The following is a 17,798-nucleotide window of genomic DNA, read 5'->3' on the forward strand; positions in this document are numbered from 1 at the left end:
GATGCTGTTCCTGTTACCATGACAGCGTCGCGGCGCAAGCGATGTACCAGATTGGCGTCGTTTGCGCGTCGTCAAGCATTGTGGTCCAGGTGCCCAAACGGCAGCAGACGCTCTTCTCGCTGACCGGAAGCGCCGCCCGCCATTGGGCCCTTTCCGGCGGTGAGTGTCATCAGCGGCTGAAAGGCGAAATTGCGCTCATAAACAATTCAAATGCGGTGATTGTGCCGGGAAATTGGCCCTTGGATGAGTGGTCTTCGGCCTTTGAAGGCGCGGATTGCTGGAGGTGCGGTCGATAAGGTCGCACGCTGGACTCGCGCATGGTTGTACCTGTTGCCCGCGATGGTCCACGGGGATGCTGAGCGGATACCGACCTCATTATCGTACACATACTAGCGATTAGGGGGTAATTAGTGTAGTGATGTGGTGCGAGAGGAGGGCGGGAGACTGCGGACTGGCATAAGTCTCTCCGGTTCACCACTCCAGGTAATGGCATTTTTAATCTTTGCGTGAGCCGGCTGAGGGTGCACTGATCTGCCAACTTTGGATGGGGGGCACATTTTTCGAACGAATTCAAATTATCGTTCTTTGCTTTGTCCGTGTTTTCTTCTCAAACCTTATATCTCTATACAAACAGAGGATCCTCGTCCTGTAAGTGCTAACCCAAATTCAAAGGAAAAGAAGGCAGGTCGTAACAATTACTTTGTGGAGAGCTGTTTAGTCATTCAATAAATTTGCTCATAAAATCATGCGCAACGAATAAGTGATGATGCCGTCAGTTAGGGAAGGTGCTTATAAAGTTCGTGTTAAGAAGGCTTCTCGGTTGGGTTTATGTTAATACAGTTAATTTCTCTTGGTAAATATTTGCATAGCTAATTATATGTTTATCTCACGAACAGGAAGACAGACTCCAGTAAAGTATCAAAACTGAAGTTTCATGTGAAATCGACTTCAAACATTTAACCCATTTCTTAAATAAACAAAATCCTGTTTATTTTAATTAAATCTGAAGATATAGTTGTCGTTTTATATTTTTTTGTCAGCATTTTTAACGACTTGGTCTTTATGATAAATTAGCGGATATGTGTGTACATATTTATTTTTAAAATTTTCAGAAAGTGCTCTGTTTCGATTAAAGGGTCTGCTATAACGCTATCGCAAAATCATCTTGAATTTTGATCCTGACAAAACCTTTGTTGTCACTACCACCCACAGTGGGGTCGTACTTATTAGCTGATTTTAATAGCAATAATAATATTAATAATAATGTGTAATTATTTCTCAAACTAAGAATATTGCACAAATTAAAAAGATTATACGTCATGAAAAAAATATGTAAGATACACATTGGCCAGTGTTTATAGTTTATGAACAGAAGCTGATAGGACTTAAAACATAAAAAAAATGGAGACGGCAGTTCATATGGCGATAACCACTATATCACTTTCAACCCTAACTGCCATATCCCATTTCTATATGCCGTTAAATTTGGATTTACCACATGTTGATATCTTTCTCTCTTTGTGTGGATAGCAAAATGCATTCTGATTTTCTTAACGTTTTATTTTGTTCTTTATGTACGTCGGAAGTAGCAAGGCGGGACACCTGCTTTGGCTTTCATGTTGCCTGATGCATATGCAAATAATTGCCACAACGGGTTTTTTTTCTAACTTCATGTTATAACATAAAAATTACAAATAGTTGTTTAATTTAAACTGAAACACTGTGAAGGTATAAATAATTACAAATAATGGGCATCCTTCTCAAAGCACGTGTTAAAAATACCGTATCCTGAAATGTTTTTTGGTACATGAAACTGACATATGTATACTGTAAGGTTATTCTTAACTAAGTTGCGTGAAAAGTGTATAATAATGTGTCAATATTATCGTCTTTTACTTTGTAGAACTAATAAAATGATTACATTAGTTTGATTTTTTTTTGGATTTGAGCATGTTATCTATTTTAAGCAAAGGATGGGTTATTGCTTTTTTATACTTACAATCAATATAACATAGTCAGAAAAAACAATATTTTAAGACTAATACAATTTTCTATATGAATAAACTGACAGTAATATGATAAATACATTATTACAAGTAAATGATTAAGTTTGCAGAAGCAACTAAATAAATATTTTATTGACGGGTGTATTGCTATGTTGTTCTTGCTATGAAAATATACGATAGTAATTCGAAACTAAGTTTTAAGTAAATTTCTCAGATATGTTAGTTAGAAATGATGTTGATTTAGATAGAGATTGGTCTTATAATGTCGAGTAGAAAACGCTTGATATTAAAGAATATCAAGCTTCTTGTGGAGTATATGTCATATTCCTGCTACTGTGTCACAGTTTTTTTGTTTCTTAGATTCTTATTATATACAACTGTAAAGCAAATCCTGTGTATGATTTTCGATTCTACACTCAAGAATTCCAAACTGCAGATACCTGTTACTACTTATTTTAAAGAGTCATCGTGAAATTTAGCGTATATGGTTCCGTTTTAATTAATCAATAAAATAATGTATTAAAACTAGTATATTTGTCCCTACCGGACTGAATTTAAAAAATATTAAAACAAATTTTACCGAAAAATTTCCTTTCCAGGGCTCTGTTTGGAATGCTACATTTAATCTTTATTTTTAGTATGCTTATGTAGATACTTAAAGAAATAAGAACATAGATTGCAAATGATTTATGTTATCGATTATCTCAGGGGCAGTGTTTAATTTTGTTGAAACTACAAGAAGGTACAAACGTTAGTGTTACATTACATAGCAGAATATTATTTCTTATTCCCAACAACAAATTTATGATGTTCTGGCAAAAAAAATATTCAAAAATGTATTTAATGCCTCAAAAATTCTTATGGAATGACCATCAACAAATAAAATTAACATCAATCTTAATTAATTATCATTAATCTTAATGAAAAATTCATTGCTTAGGGAAATTTATCCGCTTTTTCCAAAATCAAGGGTTGGTAGGTGTTAAATGTGTCATTAATTAACAGATTTATTGCACCTCAAAGAGCACAAAGAATGGGATGATCTCCATATTGAGGGTCGGAAGTTTTATGTTGTGATTATCCACTTCTTTACACAACGCTGACGGTTGTACGTGATATATTGTTTAGCCGGATTAAATATTCAATTCTAATGCGGATAACGTTTCGTTATAGTATCCTCGCAGATTTGTGGCAATTAATTTCCAACATTTATTTTTCCTGAATATAAATGTTTTGGCACCAGATGTTAATCGGTACTATTTTTCATTGTAGCTGAAATCAAACCTCAATAATTTATGTATTCAGTATTTCATCGATTTATTAGAATTTTGCCTGCAAGTGACACCCCACAGAAATAATTTATATCCGCAATTATCAATTAATTAAAGAAACAGAGAAATCACTTACAAAATCAGATAAATATGTGTAGGTATCCATAAATTGAAGAGTTATTGATTTTGATTTTTTTTAAATGAATCATTTCATTTCCATGTGGGAAGATAAAATATATACTTAGAACTGAATGAAAACATCAAAGAGCAAGTTAACTTATTGATCTATTAAATAAAATGGAAGTTGGATGTTAATTACATGTAGGTACATTGAATTAAAATTTTTCTATAAAATTATTTATCGTGATAACAAAATCTAGTTTGCGTTATGTTAATTTTGTTAGGTAAATTTTACCTGAAATGGGCCTGCGGGTGCACATTTTTGCAAAAATAGCCTGATAAATCGCTAATAAAAATTTATTTGTTCATGTTCATCAAAATAACCATATTGTCACCTCAAAAGTCTGTTAAGCAAATTATTTTTAACATTTATACACATGGTTTTATTAATCCAGCCACATTTTTAAATTTCTGCAAGTACGTTCAAAATTTTATCAGAAAATGTTGCAGTTTATCTCATAAACTACATAACCGATTGCTCTTTAATGACAAAAGTCGTGTGTGACATTACCGTTAAATTGTTCGCTACTCGTGGGAACAAAAAAATAAACTATTAAAGTTATTTTAAGACTAAAAAGAAAAAAAAAGCGTGATTTTTAGTTTTTTTAAGCTATATTCTTTTCAATTTTTCGTCGAAGACAGCTGTATGAGACAATAATAGACATTTTCCCAACAGAGTTCATTAACAGGACAATCTACTTAGAACACATATGAACATGCTTCAGAGACATTTTTTATTTTTGTGTACTCCATACGTTTCTATTAGTATCAGGAGAATTCTAGAACATGGACGAATGCAAGCTGATTTTGTTAATTTGCCTAAATAAATATTAAAAAAAATAACTGTTACCTATTTTTTCATAAATGAGACATCTCCGACTGAGCAAAATCATCTTCACAAAAAATGTAGAAATGTAGTTATCAAATTTAATATAATGGTAGAGATGATTTGTAGATTTGTCGTCATCTGTATTAATTTGAACATATAAGTAACTGCCAGCCGTCTTTTTGAATACCCCTCGTATATTTTGGGCACGCTCAACCACGCCCTCGCTCATTCATTTCAATGCATAATTCAGAGAGTAAATATTTATAATTGCGGTGTAATTTAAAATTAGATGTAACTACAAATTTCATTCCTTATCGTTGTCGGTAAATGAAAGATACAGACTAGTAGGTAATAAAAATCGTTCAGCGGTTTTGTTTTTAAAAGCTTGGAGTATACTGACTTTGACTTGTAAAGATTTATTGTTCCGTAATTAAATCCGCTTAAACAAAGTATTTTAAAATTGGACTTTTCCAAAATTAACCGCTTACAAATAAACAACTTTGACTCTGCATCCTACATAAACCTGCCATGAGATAAAGTTTCATTGCTTTTTTTATTGTGTATGATATTCTGTGTGATCTAATGCTGTTTTAAAAATATGTACATATGTAGCTACAAGTCCTGGTTATGAAAGATTTTTTTAAATGTAATTGTTCTTAATTGTTAAAATTTCCTGTTTAAATGAAAATAATGAGACGACGTAAAAATGAACATAAACAAACAAATAATTTTGAGGGAAGGCCCTAAATTATTCATTATGATCTTTACACATTCTAAAAAACAAAAATATATTACCAAAGTGCAAGCAAAGTCTCGAAGTAGTTTTTTTCATCCCCTCAGGAAAGTTAAATAAGGATTTGTATTTAACTGTCCTGAAGGGATGAAAAAATTGTATATTTTAACGATCGTTCTATTTGTATTATATTCTATTAAATTATTATTAGTATCTTTCAAAAATTAAAAAAAAAATCTTCATAGATTCATCCGTATATTATCATTAAAAATATGGGTATATTATTGAACCACAAAGAAAGGAGCATATTTTACAGGTGTTCCAAATTTATCGCAGAAAAAAGGTACATTTCCTCAGTTCAAAAAAAAAAACTTAAAAGGGCATACATTTTCTTCAAACAATGAGATAACAGAGGTTGTGCAGACTTGGCTTGAAGAGCAGAAAGAATATTTTTTTTAAGAGGGTTAGAAAAGTTGCAGGATCGCTGTAACAAATGTATAGCTTTGAAAGCGGACTATGTTGAATAAAAAAATATTTTGATTTTCTAATTATTTTTTCTTCTACAGCCTACCGTAGAAGAAAAACTTATCAAATTACCTGCGTATAAGGTTAAAAAAGCAGATAAATTAATATATCGAAGATGCATGTTATTTAGCACATTTTAAACAGTATACCTGGTATAATTTTGATTGAGACGACGTTATCAAACTTTTTATGGGAATGATCCGACAAATTCTGGTTAAACTCTTATGATTTTTCCACACGGTATTCTTAAATGCTTCCAAAATTTCACCAACAGGTAGATGGCAGTCAGACAACGCACGACAGACAGATGGAAATCGGAGATTTACATAGAACTAGCCACCCTCAAAATAAACCCTATTACTAGACAAGCTTACGCTTAGGAAGTAAAAGTTTTAATGATCTATTAAGGACGTTTATTTTTACATTCTCCTTAGGTTTTAGGATAACTATTTTTTAAGTTAAAGAAAGAACTGAGTTCTATATTAAATATTCTATGATTGTTTGGTGTAAAAGTGTACTGTGTGTCCAAAGATTAATTTTATTATTATTAATAATGACCATCCTGATCTAAACTTATTTAGTTCTTTCTTCTATTCCTTACATGAAACTTTTACCATAATTTCATCACCTGAGCGTAAGCTAAGGAGGTATTATTAAACAGAGTTTATTTTATGTTTCATTAATGTGCTACATTAATTAATTTGGTAAATGCTTCATCCGGTTTGCCCAAAAATTGTAAAAACGCAATAAAGTTGGGCTCAGTGTTTGTTGCATTGTGTATATGGAACTTAATATGTAAATCGTTATTGACAATTTGGTGACGTCATATTAAAAAGTTTAGAAAATTGGGGTAAACTAGATGTAAATAAACATCCATAGTTACTTAAATTAAAGTAACATATTAATTTTCAAGATGTAACTTTTTTCAGTAGATATCAGTTTGTAAAAAAGTTATCATGCTTTCGACTGTCACTATGTATATAGTGTATAGTGGTACTGAAATACAACCAGTGTGAGTCATCTGTGGTGCTGATGTGTAAAATAAATAACAATGAGCCGACAAAAACTAAAATCCTTCCCACCAGCAATAGCAAAAATGCCTTTTAAAAAAGAATGCATATAATACATATGTACGAGTACCACAACCGCTAATATTTAATTTCATAAATGCAACTTTGCAAGTTATCAGTGTGAAAAACAGTGAAGTGAAAACTGATAAATCAGTTATGTTATGAGGGTTATAATTTTCTAAACACTTTTCCAGATCCCGGAATTATTGTCGGTATGTGATGGAGAATACTCCCGCCGACATCTTTTTTGCTTTATTAATTATTTCAATGTACAATGGGTAAGAACCCCAATTACAGGACAAGTATACAAAAATATTGAATAAAAAGGGACAAAAAAATACTGATAGATAAATAGGATTATTGTATTGATGTATTGACAATTGGTAGTAGTTTTTAATGACTTGAGTTGTACAATTAAATACATACATACAGGATCGCTAGAATGAATTGAAGCGTTTAAATATCTTGAGAACAAATTGTACAAAAATTTTTTTTGGTTCATTTGTACTCGAGATGTATGTAAGGCCAAATTATTATTTTTTAAATGGCATTAGCATATAATTAATGCATTTTTGAATAGAGGTTTTGTTCTTAATTCATTGATGTAGCACAATCATACTTTCTTTGTCATTGAAACCCAAAATAAATTATTTTAATTAAGAATAAATAAAAAATTGAAAATAATTTTAATTTGACATCTAAGGTTGTTAGAGCCTCTGGCGGGGACCTGTTTCACCCCTCCCCACCCGTAAGGGTGGGAGCCAGAGCCACCCCCACCTTGGAACACAGGGTAGCATTCATTCTTAATTCTTAACTCATTCAAACACATTCAATTCTCAATTCTCAATTCGTAACTAACATTCAACTATCTCGACCGCACGGTCATATACTATTCTATTCTTATCATTCTTATTTATCCTAACACTTGTCACTAGCAATATATTTATCTTACTGTTCGCTGGTCTTATTCATTTATACAAACTTCGACAAAGGTGTTTCTTGCAAAAATGCATCTAAGTGAAACTGAGCGCATAGAATTATTAATGATTATTGGTTATGTTTACAAAAGACGAAGTTTTGCTCAAGTAGTAACACTTTTCAATGAAGTTCATTCTGAGCGAAAACGTAGTTCTAAGTCGACGGTTTCAAAAATCCTACGAAGATTTAATGAAATTTGAAGTGTTAAAGAATGTTCAAAACTTGGCAGGCCAAAAACTGCTACAAATGATGAAAATGCCTTTAATATCCTCTTAGACGCAACAGAAAGTCCCAAACCGTCAGTGCAACAATTACCGCTGAATAAGAATGTTAGTAGAAAATCAATTCAAAATAATGAAAAAGGAAAAGTTTCATCCATACAAAATACATTTTGTATAAGAGCTAAACCAAGATGATTTTGATCGTACAGCTGAATTTACCTAAATTATCATGAACAGAATATGATAAGACAGAAATTTTATCAACAGGATTATGTTTTCTGACGAATCTACGTTTTGTTTAAATGGTCATGTAAATAGACACAGCAGTAGGTACTGCTGGTCTGACACAAATTCATGCTGGATGGAGCAAATCCACACACAGCGTTCAGAAAAACTGAATGTTTGGTGCGGTATTATTGGTTACCATGTAATTAATAATTTTTTTTATTAATGGGAATTTAAATTCTGAGGGATGCTTAAGACTGTTGCGGGAACGTATAGTGGCTAGACTTAGCGAATTGTTTTCCAATTATCAAGATCCGGAGTTACCAGCAGAAACTATTTGATTTCAACAAGACGGTGCTCCGCCCCATTTTGGACGTCAAGTGCGACATTACTTAAATGAAACTTTTCCTGGCAGATGGATAGGTCGAAGAGATACTATTGAGTGGCCTGCCAGGTCACCGGATTTGACACCGCTTGACTTTTTTTGTGGGGCTATTTAAAGAATAGCGTTTACATCAGTAGACCGATTCACATTGAAGACTTACAGAAACGGACACGTAACGGAATTGCTAGCATTCGTCTAGAAATTCTTATTAACTCAATACAATTCTTTTTAAATGGCGAGCATTTTTAGCATCTTTTGTAGAAAAGAGAAGTTTAATTTTGGTTTCGGTTGTTACAAAGAAAGTATGATTGTGATATATCAGTGAATTCAGAAAAAAATGCATTATGCGGTACTTAGTGCCATTAAAAAAAAAACAAGTTGGTGTTGAATTCCAAATAGCAAAAAAAAAATTTTTCACGAATGTGTAATTGGAGCACAACTTCTTGTACCCCTATACCAAATTTCAGGTGATTTGTAAATTGGTTCTCAATATATTTAACCGTTTCCATACATCCTAGCGATCCTGTATGTTAATATCAAACTTAATATCACTATAATTACACTATATCTCTGCTGTGGTGAGCCAATTGCTATATCAGTTCGAGAAGTGGTGATATGGAAAATATGTTTGTTACCGGCGTTAATTCTGTTTACCCGATGTTAAAGACAATATATGGGCAGTCCTGAAGTCCATGTCCATTTTATACAAAAATAATACTCCTACCAAATATTAATTTTGTCTGGAAAATAACGAAGACATTTTAAATTTATTTAGCAAAAGATCTTGTGGATAATCTTTTAGTGGATAGACTGCATCAACTAAAAAAAACAGCTGTTCCAAAAACCTGCCCTGAAGTCTTTCAAGAATGGAAGTAGGAACATTATACAGTGGTGACCAAACGACAGAAGCATATTCAAAAGTTGTATATAAAATAATCAAATTGAATGTCTCTAAATTTTTTGTTAAATGACATAACGTAGCATTTATTTTATTTAATGATAAGTTACTGTGCATGCACCACTGAAGAAACTATGTTATTGATAAATATAGCAAACATTAACAGTCTGGAACCCTGAGGAACTCTACTTTCGTGAGTACAAGTTTTCGATTCAAAACCAATAAACTTTACACACAGGATACGGTTATCTAAGTACGATTTCATTAATATTATTAAGTTATATGAAAACCAAAGCATTCAAATTTATTCAACAATCAATTATTTATCAATTTTGTCAAATGCGTTAGAAAAATCCGCACAAATGACATACACCTGACGATTATTATGTAAATCATCACACACAAATTGCATTATTGATATTATATTTGTTTCGGTGGAACATCTTTTAGTGGAACTGTGATGGCAAATATGACTCGAAAAACTTGTATATAAAACATCTTCCAGTACCTTTGTAAAATCGCAGAGAATTGTCAGGTACATAATTCACCAAGTTGGTTTTTACATCCTTCTTTCGTATATACCGGGGAAATCTTAGATATTTTCCATCGTGTAAGAAATACACCAGTCTTGAGTTTTAAAAACAGCTGCAATTTTGTAGATTAATATAATTTAAAATATCAACATCTTTGTGTAGCTCCATTACCAACCGTTCAATTTCTAAACAAAATTATTTATGTGTGTAACTTAATATTTTTCTTATTTACAGTGATTCAGTGCTAGATTTGAACATCCGTTAAAAAAAAAAAAAAACTGGAACATGCATCAGAGAGCATTTTTAGGAGCCGGTTGGGCTCGAGGTGGTGCTTCAGAAGTAGTCCGCAGAGCACATCCTGCATCCGGAGCACAATGGAACGTACAAGTAGTGAGAGGAAAAGTGAACGGGAAATGTTTATGGAATGCTTGCAAAGCGCTTAGTCTCGGCTTACTTTTAATGGTGTTAGGAGCAGCAATGGCCACGATAGGTAGAAAGTATATTTTAGCCTTTTAATACAGGAGCGGTATTTTAAGACTGATCGTAAACTAAAAATTTGATAAAAATTTATACTTTTAAAATTTGTTTGGTCTCAGTTGTTTTGGGAAATAACTTATAATTTGTGCTTTTGTTTTACTCGTATATGCGATGATACAAAATTGTCGTTGTACTACCAAAACGAACAACTGTCATAAGGTTCATTACTTTACTGGTCTAAATTTCACATGGAAACTGTTACGACAGCGATAAATTACTGGCATACAAAAGTACACTTTTTGTAATAAGGATCTCTGTAACCTATTAACTTTTATTGCTTTACGGGCAGATTCTATGACAATGGACAAACAGAATTAAGTCTTTAAAATGTGTCTTGTGAAATAATTTCAATCAATTATGGGACAACATTAAAATTTTTGCGTCAATGCTGACTATTAAAATTAGTAAATGTGATATAACTTTTGTAGTCCTATTGGTATTGACAATCGTTTGTCTGGCATCTAATGCAAAAAAAATGTCAATTTCAAGTGTTTCATTTTATTCACAATTACAATTCATTCAAGCTAGAAGTAGACGCAAAAATATTCGAACAGGTCAACGTGTTAATATCTAGTTTTACTATAAGCGACTGAAATTATTTTGTTACCAAATTATAATATGTAGTTAGCCAGAAATTTTGAAGTCAAAAATATTTATACGTATAATAACATGAAGCATTTCTTACTTACATAAATGAAATTAGTTATATTTGTTTTTAAATGTTAAATATGTACTTGTAGTAACAGGTATTTACGATGTAAGTAGTAATATTAAGAGGGTTCTTACATTCGTTTTTACATACATATTTGTAAGAGTGATGTTTTTTTAATTTGTGAGTAATGTAAAAAGCTGCTATTAATATTACGTGTGTGGTAATACGTTTTATTTTATCCTAAATAATCCGAAAATTGTTAAAAAATAAAATTCGGACTACAATAACGTATCCTGATCACGGCGATATTTAAGTGGACTATACCTACGCGCCGGTATCTACGAATTTGTTTGTTTTCCAGTTTATTTGATTGTTTGAATTGGATTCATAATATTGGAAAAACTGATAAATTAAATGTTTCAAATCAAATAAAAGACAAAGTCGATGTAGCGCGGTTAAAGTTATTGTTCAATAAGTCCGCAAAGACAAGTTGTGTCGCTCACTAATGTGAATAATTAGTCGACAATGTTAGATTGTTCTTAAGCATTTATTAAAACTGTTGTCTTGATTAGTTATTGTTTCCAGATTTAAGTTAATAAAGTGTAACAGTCGTTAACTAGTTTGAGGTATTTTACTAACTAACTTTAAATCAACAATTCCATTTATTAAATGAAGAGAAATTGCTACCAAGTCGATTTCTTCTTAATAAAATATTAGGTAATTAAATTCATTGTTACAGCATACAATATTTATAGAGCCGCATGCAGTGCTTTTAAAACAAAACGAGCGAGTGTAACAACACCTCTCAACTAAATCCTAGACGTTACACTTCATTATGCAAATCAGATTACTGACCTCAAGTTATAATGGTATAAAAACGACACTGAGTTATTGATTAAAAAAATGCTATTCTCAGAAATTTTTGGTCACGCGATTGCCCAAATTCTTTTAAAATATTTGACGTAAAATAATTCAACAGTATTTTCTTATCAAACAATCACATTTTTGATTGATTACATTTTAATTTTATAAATTTAAAAAATTGAAGAATTACCCAAATTTTGTATTGTAGCGTATGTCGAAAGAAATTTATTTCTAATGTAATTTAACTAAATTTATTATGTCTTTTTTAAAGGGTATTATGCTGATCACCTTTCAATTGCTCAAGAAGTTAGAGGTAACCATACAGTTCGTATTAAAAACGAAACGAGAGGTTTTCATCTCAATAATCTTTCATATGCCGGTCCTATAGTGATGGGCGTGGGAGGTAAGTTATGTTAATGCTTTTTGCTATAATTTATATCTGTGTGTGAGATACGGAATCATAAGTTAAACATTTAAAATGCGTTGGATCGTATATTCCTAACCGATATTCGTGATCATAATGTAATCCATAAACTTAACAGGTAATAAAAGAAATTTAGCAAGTATAAATACTCAGTTTCATTAAAATTGTTAAGTTTGGTTTTAAATTTTGATTATTATATACTAGACTCATTGTTTCCATTTAGTTTTCATGATTGTATCTAAAAAAAAACTTTTGCCCCCAGAGAGATTTGAACTCTCGACCCCTGGTTTACAAGACCAGTGCTCTAACCCCTGAGCTATGGAGGCTACATATTTAGAGCTTCTTCCAGATCTAATTTCAAGGACACAATATGGTTTAAGAAATAAATTAAAATAAAATTTTGTTTTATCACAAATTTAAATAGTATATGGCCACTGTAGTGCAAATAATTGACTCCACGAACCAAACAATAAGTTTTAGGAAAAAAATAGCATAACTTCTAGGTAGCTCTGATTTTTGATTTGGTTGACAAAGCGACAATAGTTTGCATCATAGTTTAAAAATATTTCAGTTCCCGTTATGGAATAATGAATATGTTTTCGCTGTATTTTCTTTGATTTTTATACTTCATATAACTGACATGTTTTTCTGTAGTAAGAAATTTTGAACATAAACTAAACTAATTTACCCATATTTGGGTGTCGATTGTAACACGCTCACTAAATTTGCCAACCCACGTAAAAAAAATGTAAAATAAAATTCTACAAATTGTCTTCAAACCAGTAGGGGTTTATTTGAAATTTTCTCGAACAAAATTCATTTATTCAGTTCCTTCAGAGAGTTGATGCATGATATATTATTTTGCGTGAATCAAATATATATAAGAACATTTGAAAACTGGTCTATAATTGAAACATGTAGTACGATTGTTCTGAAAATTTGTAAAGGCTTTAATGTTATAATAAATTTGGTAGTTTGCGAAACACAATTCATCTGCTTATTCACTCCTTTCATTTCAAAATTTTGTTACGTAATTGGCGCTTGAAATTTATGGTGATGTGCTCCTTTATAACTTGCAGTTTAATAACGTATTCAAATGTTTATAAAGCAGAGTAGGGGTTATTATAAAAATAAATAAATAAATAAAGACAATTTGGAGAATAAAATTTTATAATTTACCGAAGTCACCAGACTCGTTTCTTTGTACTCCAGGAACCAAAGAAGTTCTTTACAAAGAACTTTAGCCCAATTTTTTACAAACAACGTGTAAATATTTTAAACTATTGTTACTTCTATTTAATAATTTATTTCCATTAGATATTGGTTGTTTGATGCAATTATTCTACTAGAAGATCGGAGATAAATCAGCTAAGTCCTCACATACTAGTCAGAAGTTTGTTTTAAAGTTTATGATTTAAGATTTTACACTAAATAATAATATAATAATAGTAAGTAGTAGCCTACTTGTGTAACTGCTGCGTCATAAATCTTAAGGAATGTGATATTTATTGCCAGTTTCCAGATTCTGATTCAGATCATGGTTTAGTTGACTGTTGCATTTTTCATTTATTACCGAACTTGTGTACTTTAAGTGCTTTTCTGTCTTAACTAGAACGATATTTTTTGTTTAAATTATACTAACGAAACCTAAGAAAAAAATAGCATATTCTTCTCTGTAATAAACTAATTTTGATCAAAGAGGTGGGTGGAATGGAGTAGTTTTTAATATATTGCTTGAAGACAACTGGCCTAAATTTGATTCGACAGAATTTTCCTCTTATCTAAAGCACAACTATTAAATAATGCAACCAGTATATTTAATTTCTTTGTTATGATTATGATAAACTCTGCAAGTTATAATGAAAAAACGAGCAGATTATTAAACTAGACATAACGAAGCATATCATGCGGATATTAACTTTTTTGTAGAGACTGTACCATAATACTAATAATAACAGCATTGTGTTACTAGAATTTCAGCAAATGAGATAACCATTTTTGATTTAATTAATCTGTTTCATTAATTAATTTGACAAAGCTTGCAAAAAAATGGATTATGTAAAGACGGTATTCTTAAAATTTCAAATATGATTATTTGAAATCAACTGTCAAATTCTGTTACCTCATTTTGATTTTTTGAAGATATGAAATGACTTCATCACATTTTTGATGTACATAAACAGATATATTTTGGTTAGTTTTATTATATATGGTTTTCTTAAAATTCTTTTAAAATTTCACAGCAACCTGTTAGATAGTTTCGGAAATTACTTGTCTAATAAAGTCGATCAACAAACGACATACAAACTGCAGACACACCTTACAGACGATAGACAACAGACAGATCGAAACAGCAGATCAAGTGCGTTTTCTATTTGGTACGAAACGTTGAAAAAATATGAAATTGATCATTCCTCAAATGAATTCTGTTACAATACTTTCTTTAAGTATGTGCTATTTTAGGTCGTAATTCGTTTTACGACTTGCAGAACGTTCATAATTTAAAGGGAAACATAACTGGTGCAGTGTAGTAAAATTTGTAATTCTCTTTTGTAGGTTTTATTGTAGTAGCAGCTTGCGTAATGACTTTTGAAGCACGAGATTCTGCTGCAAAAGTCGTTCCAGCACGTTTGAAAATGAGCACAAATGGTCCTCCCAGCGGTGGTTCTTATGGAGGAGGATACACCAGCCATACGCACGGTGGTTACAGTGCTCATGGTTCACTGAGAACTTCGGGATCACAGACTGGTAGTGTTCATCAGTCTTCCTCCCTTACACATGGAAGAACTACCACAGACAGAAGAGCGTTAACAGAATCTTTCTTAAACTTTTCTCGAGGCCTTTCTTTAAAAACTCAATGCAGAAATTCGCTCAAAGTGCCACAGGTAAAAGTATTACAAAAATATAGTGAAAAAAAATTGCTGTCAATAGATGTTTTAGGGTTCTATTAATAAAAGTCCGTCAGCTCCAAATTTAGTTTTAGAACATCGTGTAGATAGTCAAGAACGATCTTCACCCGTGTTAAATAGATATGGTACAGATAAGTCAACTTCTAAGTCTTCTAGGAGAACCTTTGCCAACTGTGCTCTTCTAAATCCAAGTCTTTTGCACAGGCACGCTCTATCCGTGGACGAAACAGCTGCTGCTAGCTATAGGTATGAAAAAAAATGCAATATTAATAAAGATTAGTTTAATTTTAATGATTTGAAAAAAACAGTTTGTTAATTTTGAGTTACTTTTTAATCAGATTAAGTCACGAGTCCCTCCAAGGAAGTGGAAGTCAGGGTTCGTTAGCACTAGATCTTCATCTGGAATGTCCAGTAACATTAAGAATTCATGACCGTCGTAGGAATCCCCTAATGCGACAGAAACGTGTAGATGAAGATGAACGTCATGCGTATGATGATAGTTCTCGAAGGAGTTCACATTCGTGTTCACCTAGAATACCTGTACATTTTAAAGATTTTAAAAGTGGTAAGTTAAAAACGAAAAACAACCACGATAATTATTTATAATGTTCTGTCACAGGTAGTGGCGGTTCTACTCATCAGTTACCTTTACATGTACCATACACTATATCACGTAGACGTAGCTCTAATGCATCAGATTCTACACATCGATCTAGAACCAAAAGAAGAGATTATCCTCATCACCGCGGAAAATTAGAACGAGCAATAAGTTCAGACTCAAGACTGATGGGTGCCATGTCTAAGACTCATCGTCATTATTCACCTACACACGGTTCCATAGAACAGGAACCAGGAGGTTCTAGTTCAGACACCGACATTCGTAAAGTACATGGTGTTGTTCATTTTTATAAACATAATTAATGACTTTTACTTATATATTTGTCGTTAATGTTGATGATTATACAACTAAGATCTGACTGTGAAAAAAATGTATAAACGAAATTTATACACAGTTAAGAATTCTTTTGACATCTGAACATACGAATGTAAATCGTTCTTAAACTTTTACTGTTATATTTTTATAATGTAATTGAAGAAATTTGTAGCTGAGGCTGATGTAATTACTACAGATTTTGTACTGAACAAAAGTTACTATGTATTAAAAAAATATCATTTAAATTTAAAAATTGCGATGCCGTCCGTGCACGGTCATAGTTGTGGGAAAAACGTAAAAAATTACTTGTATTAGGAGTAATAGTTAACCACAAGTTAATATTTTTTTACTTAATTAAACTTTTATTTGCACTGTCTTTGTTATCGATATGTGGTACTATAGTATATTTATATAAATTAATTATTTAAAAACTATACTTTTTTATTAAAATAAATGCAAATTGTCGTCCAAAAATAAAATATGGTCAAATTATAAAGACAATGATATTATTGTCATATCTCATAAAGTGAAAGAAAAATTATGCTCACAGAATATAAATTGTAAAAAAGATTTTATTTCACAGAATTAATCGACCACATTTAGAAATCACGATTTATTTTTGGTATATTACAAACTAAAGGAACGATTTTGTTAAACGAAGATTATTTGCATTGTTGCGTAATTGATTTTTAAAATTAGAATTAATATGAATTTAAAATAAGTCTATGATATATTTCTTGTTGTTTGTGACTAATAATATTGTTTGGGTTTTTTAGCGAGTGCGTTTGCCAATTTCTTGATTTTAGTTTAAAAATGTTGCAAACTGGCGATAAAACTAGTTTTTGTAATGACGTTGTTGTGTTGTAACACGACAACATCACAAGAATACATTGTGATGTATTTTAGACGAATCTACGGTAATAGTATTATATTTAATATTTATTACATGAATAATAATCTACACTGGTTACTATTTTAATCATGTCAATATCAATGTGTATAAAAAAATTAAATGTTTCTATAATAACGAGATATTACAAACATAAAGTGCACTTTAAAAGTAGATGATGGAAAAATAAGTTTCCATTTTAAAGTGTCAAGCAATAATTAAAAAATAAAAGAAAACTGAATAACACAAAATTCTCACCTATCTGCACATAGAATTGTCATTATGTACAACAGAAATTATATAAATTCAGGAAAATGCTGACAAAATACCTAATCTTATAATGAAATCACCGAAACCGTATTTTTTACGTAAGCTTGTCATGTTGTCTCGACGTTTCACAGCTTGTAAAATGAGAACACTGTCGGTCCCCTTTTCTGTCTGCCTGGCGTCGAGTGGTAAAGCTTTTCGCGCTTTGGTAATATATTTCTACTTTTAGAGTTGTTTATGCAGCATATCTGAAAAATTAACGAATGAGCAATCTACATATTCTATTAATTAATTCAAAAAAAGCTCACCTAATTTTCCGAAAATTCTAGAAAATTTTTGCTGTTTTTAGTGTTACACCTTATATATAAACATTGATACATCTGTCTCCACTAAGAAGTTGAAACTTACAGCATAATATAAATTTTCCTTCACGTGTGGTTAAATAATCTCTCCTAATTTTTATTGTAA

General features: G+C 31.4%; 1 protein-coding gene and 1 non-coding gene across 4 annotated transcripts; one reads left to right on the plus strand and one right to left on the minus strand.

The window, feature by feature from the left end:
• Window positions 1–39: 39 nt before the first annotated feature.
• LOC135143266 (uncharacterized) lies at window positions 40–16,847 on the plus strand. 3 transcript variants are annotated; one of them, XM_064075141.1, is made up of 8 exons: window positions 40–483; window positions 10,089–10,344; window positions 12,179–12,220; window positions 12,296–12,310; window positions 14,888–15,216; window positions 15,272–15,486; window positions 15,579–15,805; window positions 15,860–16,847. In XM_064075141.1, exons 2-8 carry the CDS (start codon window positions 10,140–10,142, stop codon window positions 16,159–16,161), a joined length of 1,335 nt encoding a protein of 444 aa, XP_063931211.1. In that variant the 5' UTR covers window positions 40–483; window positions 10,089–10,139; the 3' UTR covers window positions 16,162–16,847. The 3 variants fall into 3 exon arrangements, with proteins under 3 accessions (XP_063931211.1, XP_063931209.1, XP_063931210.1); XM_064075139.1 differs by having other exon boundaries at window positions 12,179–12,310; XM_064075140.1 differs by lacking the exon at window positions 40–483 and adding an exon at window positions 764–853 and having other exon boundaries at window positions 12,179–12,310.
• Trnat-ugu (transfer RNA threonine (anticodon UGU)) lies at window positions 12,585–12,657 on the minus strand. The gene has a single exon. It is a non-coding gene; the product is annotated as a tRNA-Thr (tRNA).
• Window positions 16,848–17,798: the final 951 nt, after the last annotated feature.

This window comes from Zophobas morio, unplaced genomic scaffold (assembly GCF_036711695.1).
Source record: "Zophobas morio isolate AGI-343-1 ecotype UQ-CSIRO unplaced genomic scaffold, CSIRO_AGI_Zmor_V1 ptg000058l, whole genome shotgun sequence".
NCBI classification, from domain to species: domain Eukaryota; kingdom Metazoa; phylum Arthropoda; class Insecta; order Coleoptera; family Tenebrionidae; genus Zophobas; species Zophobas morio.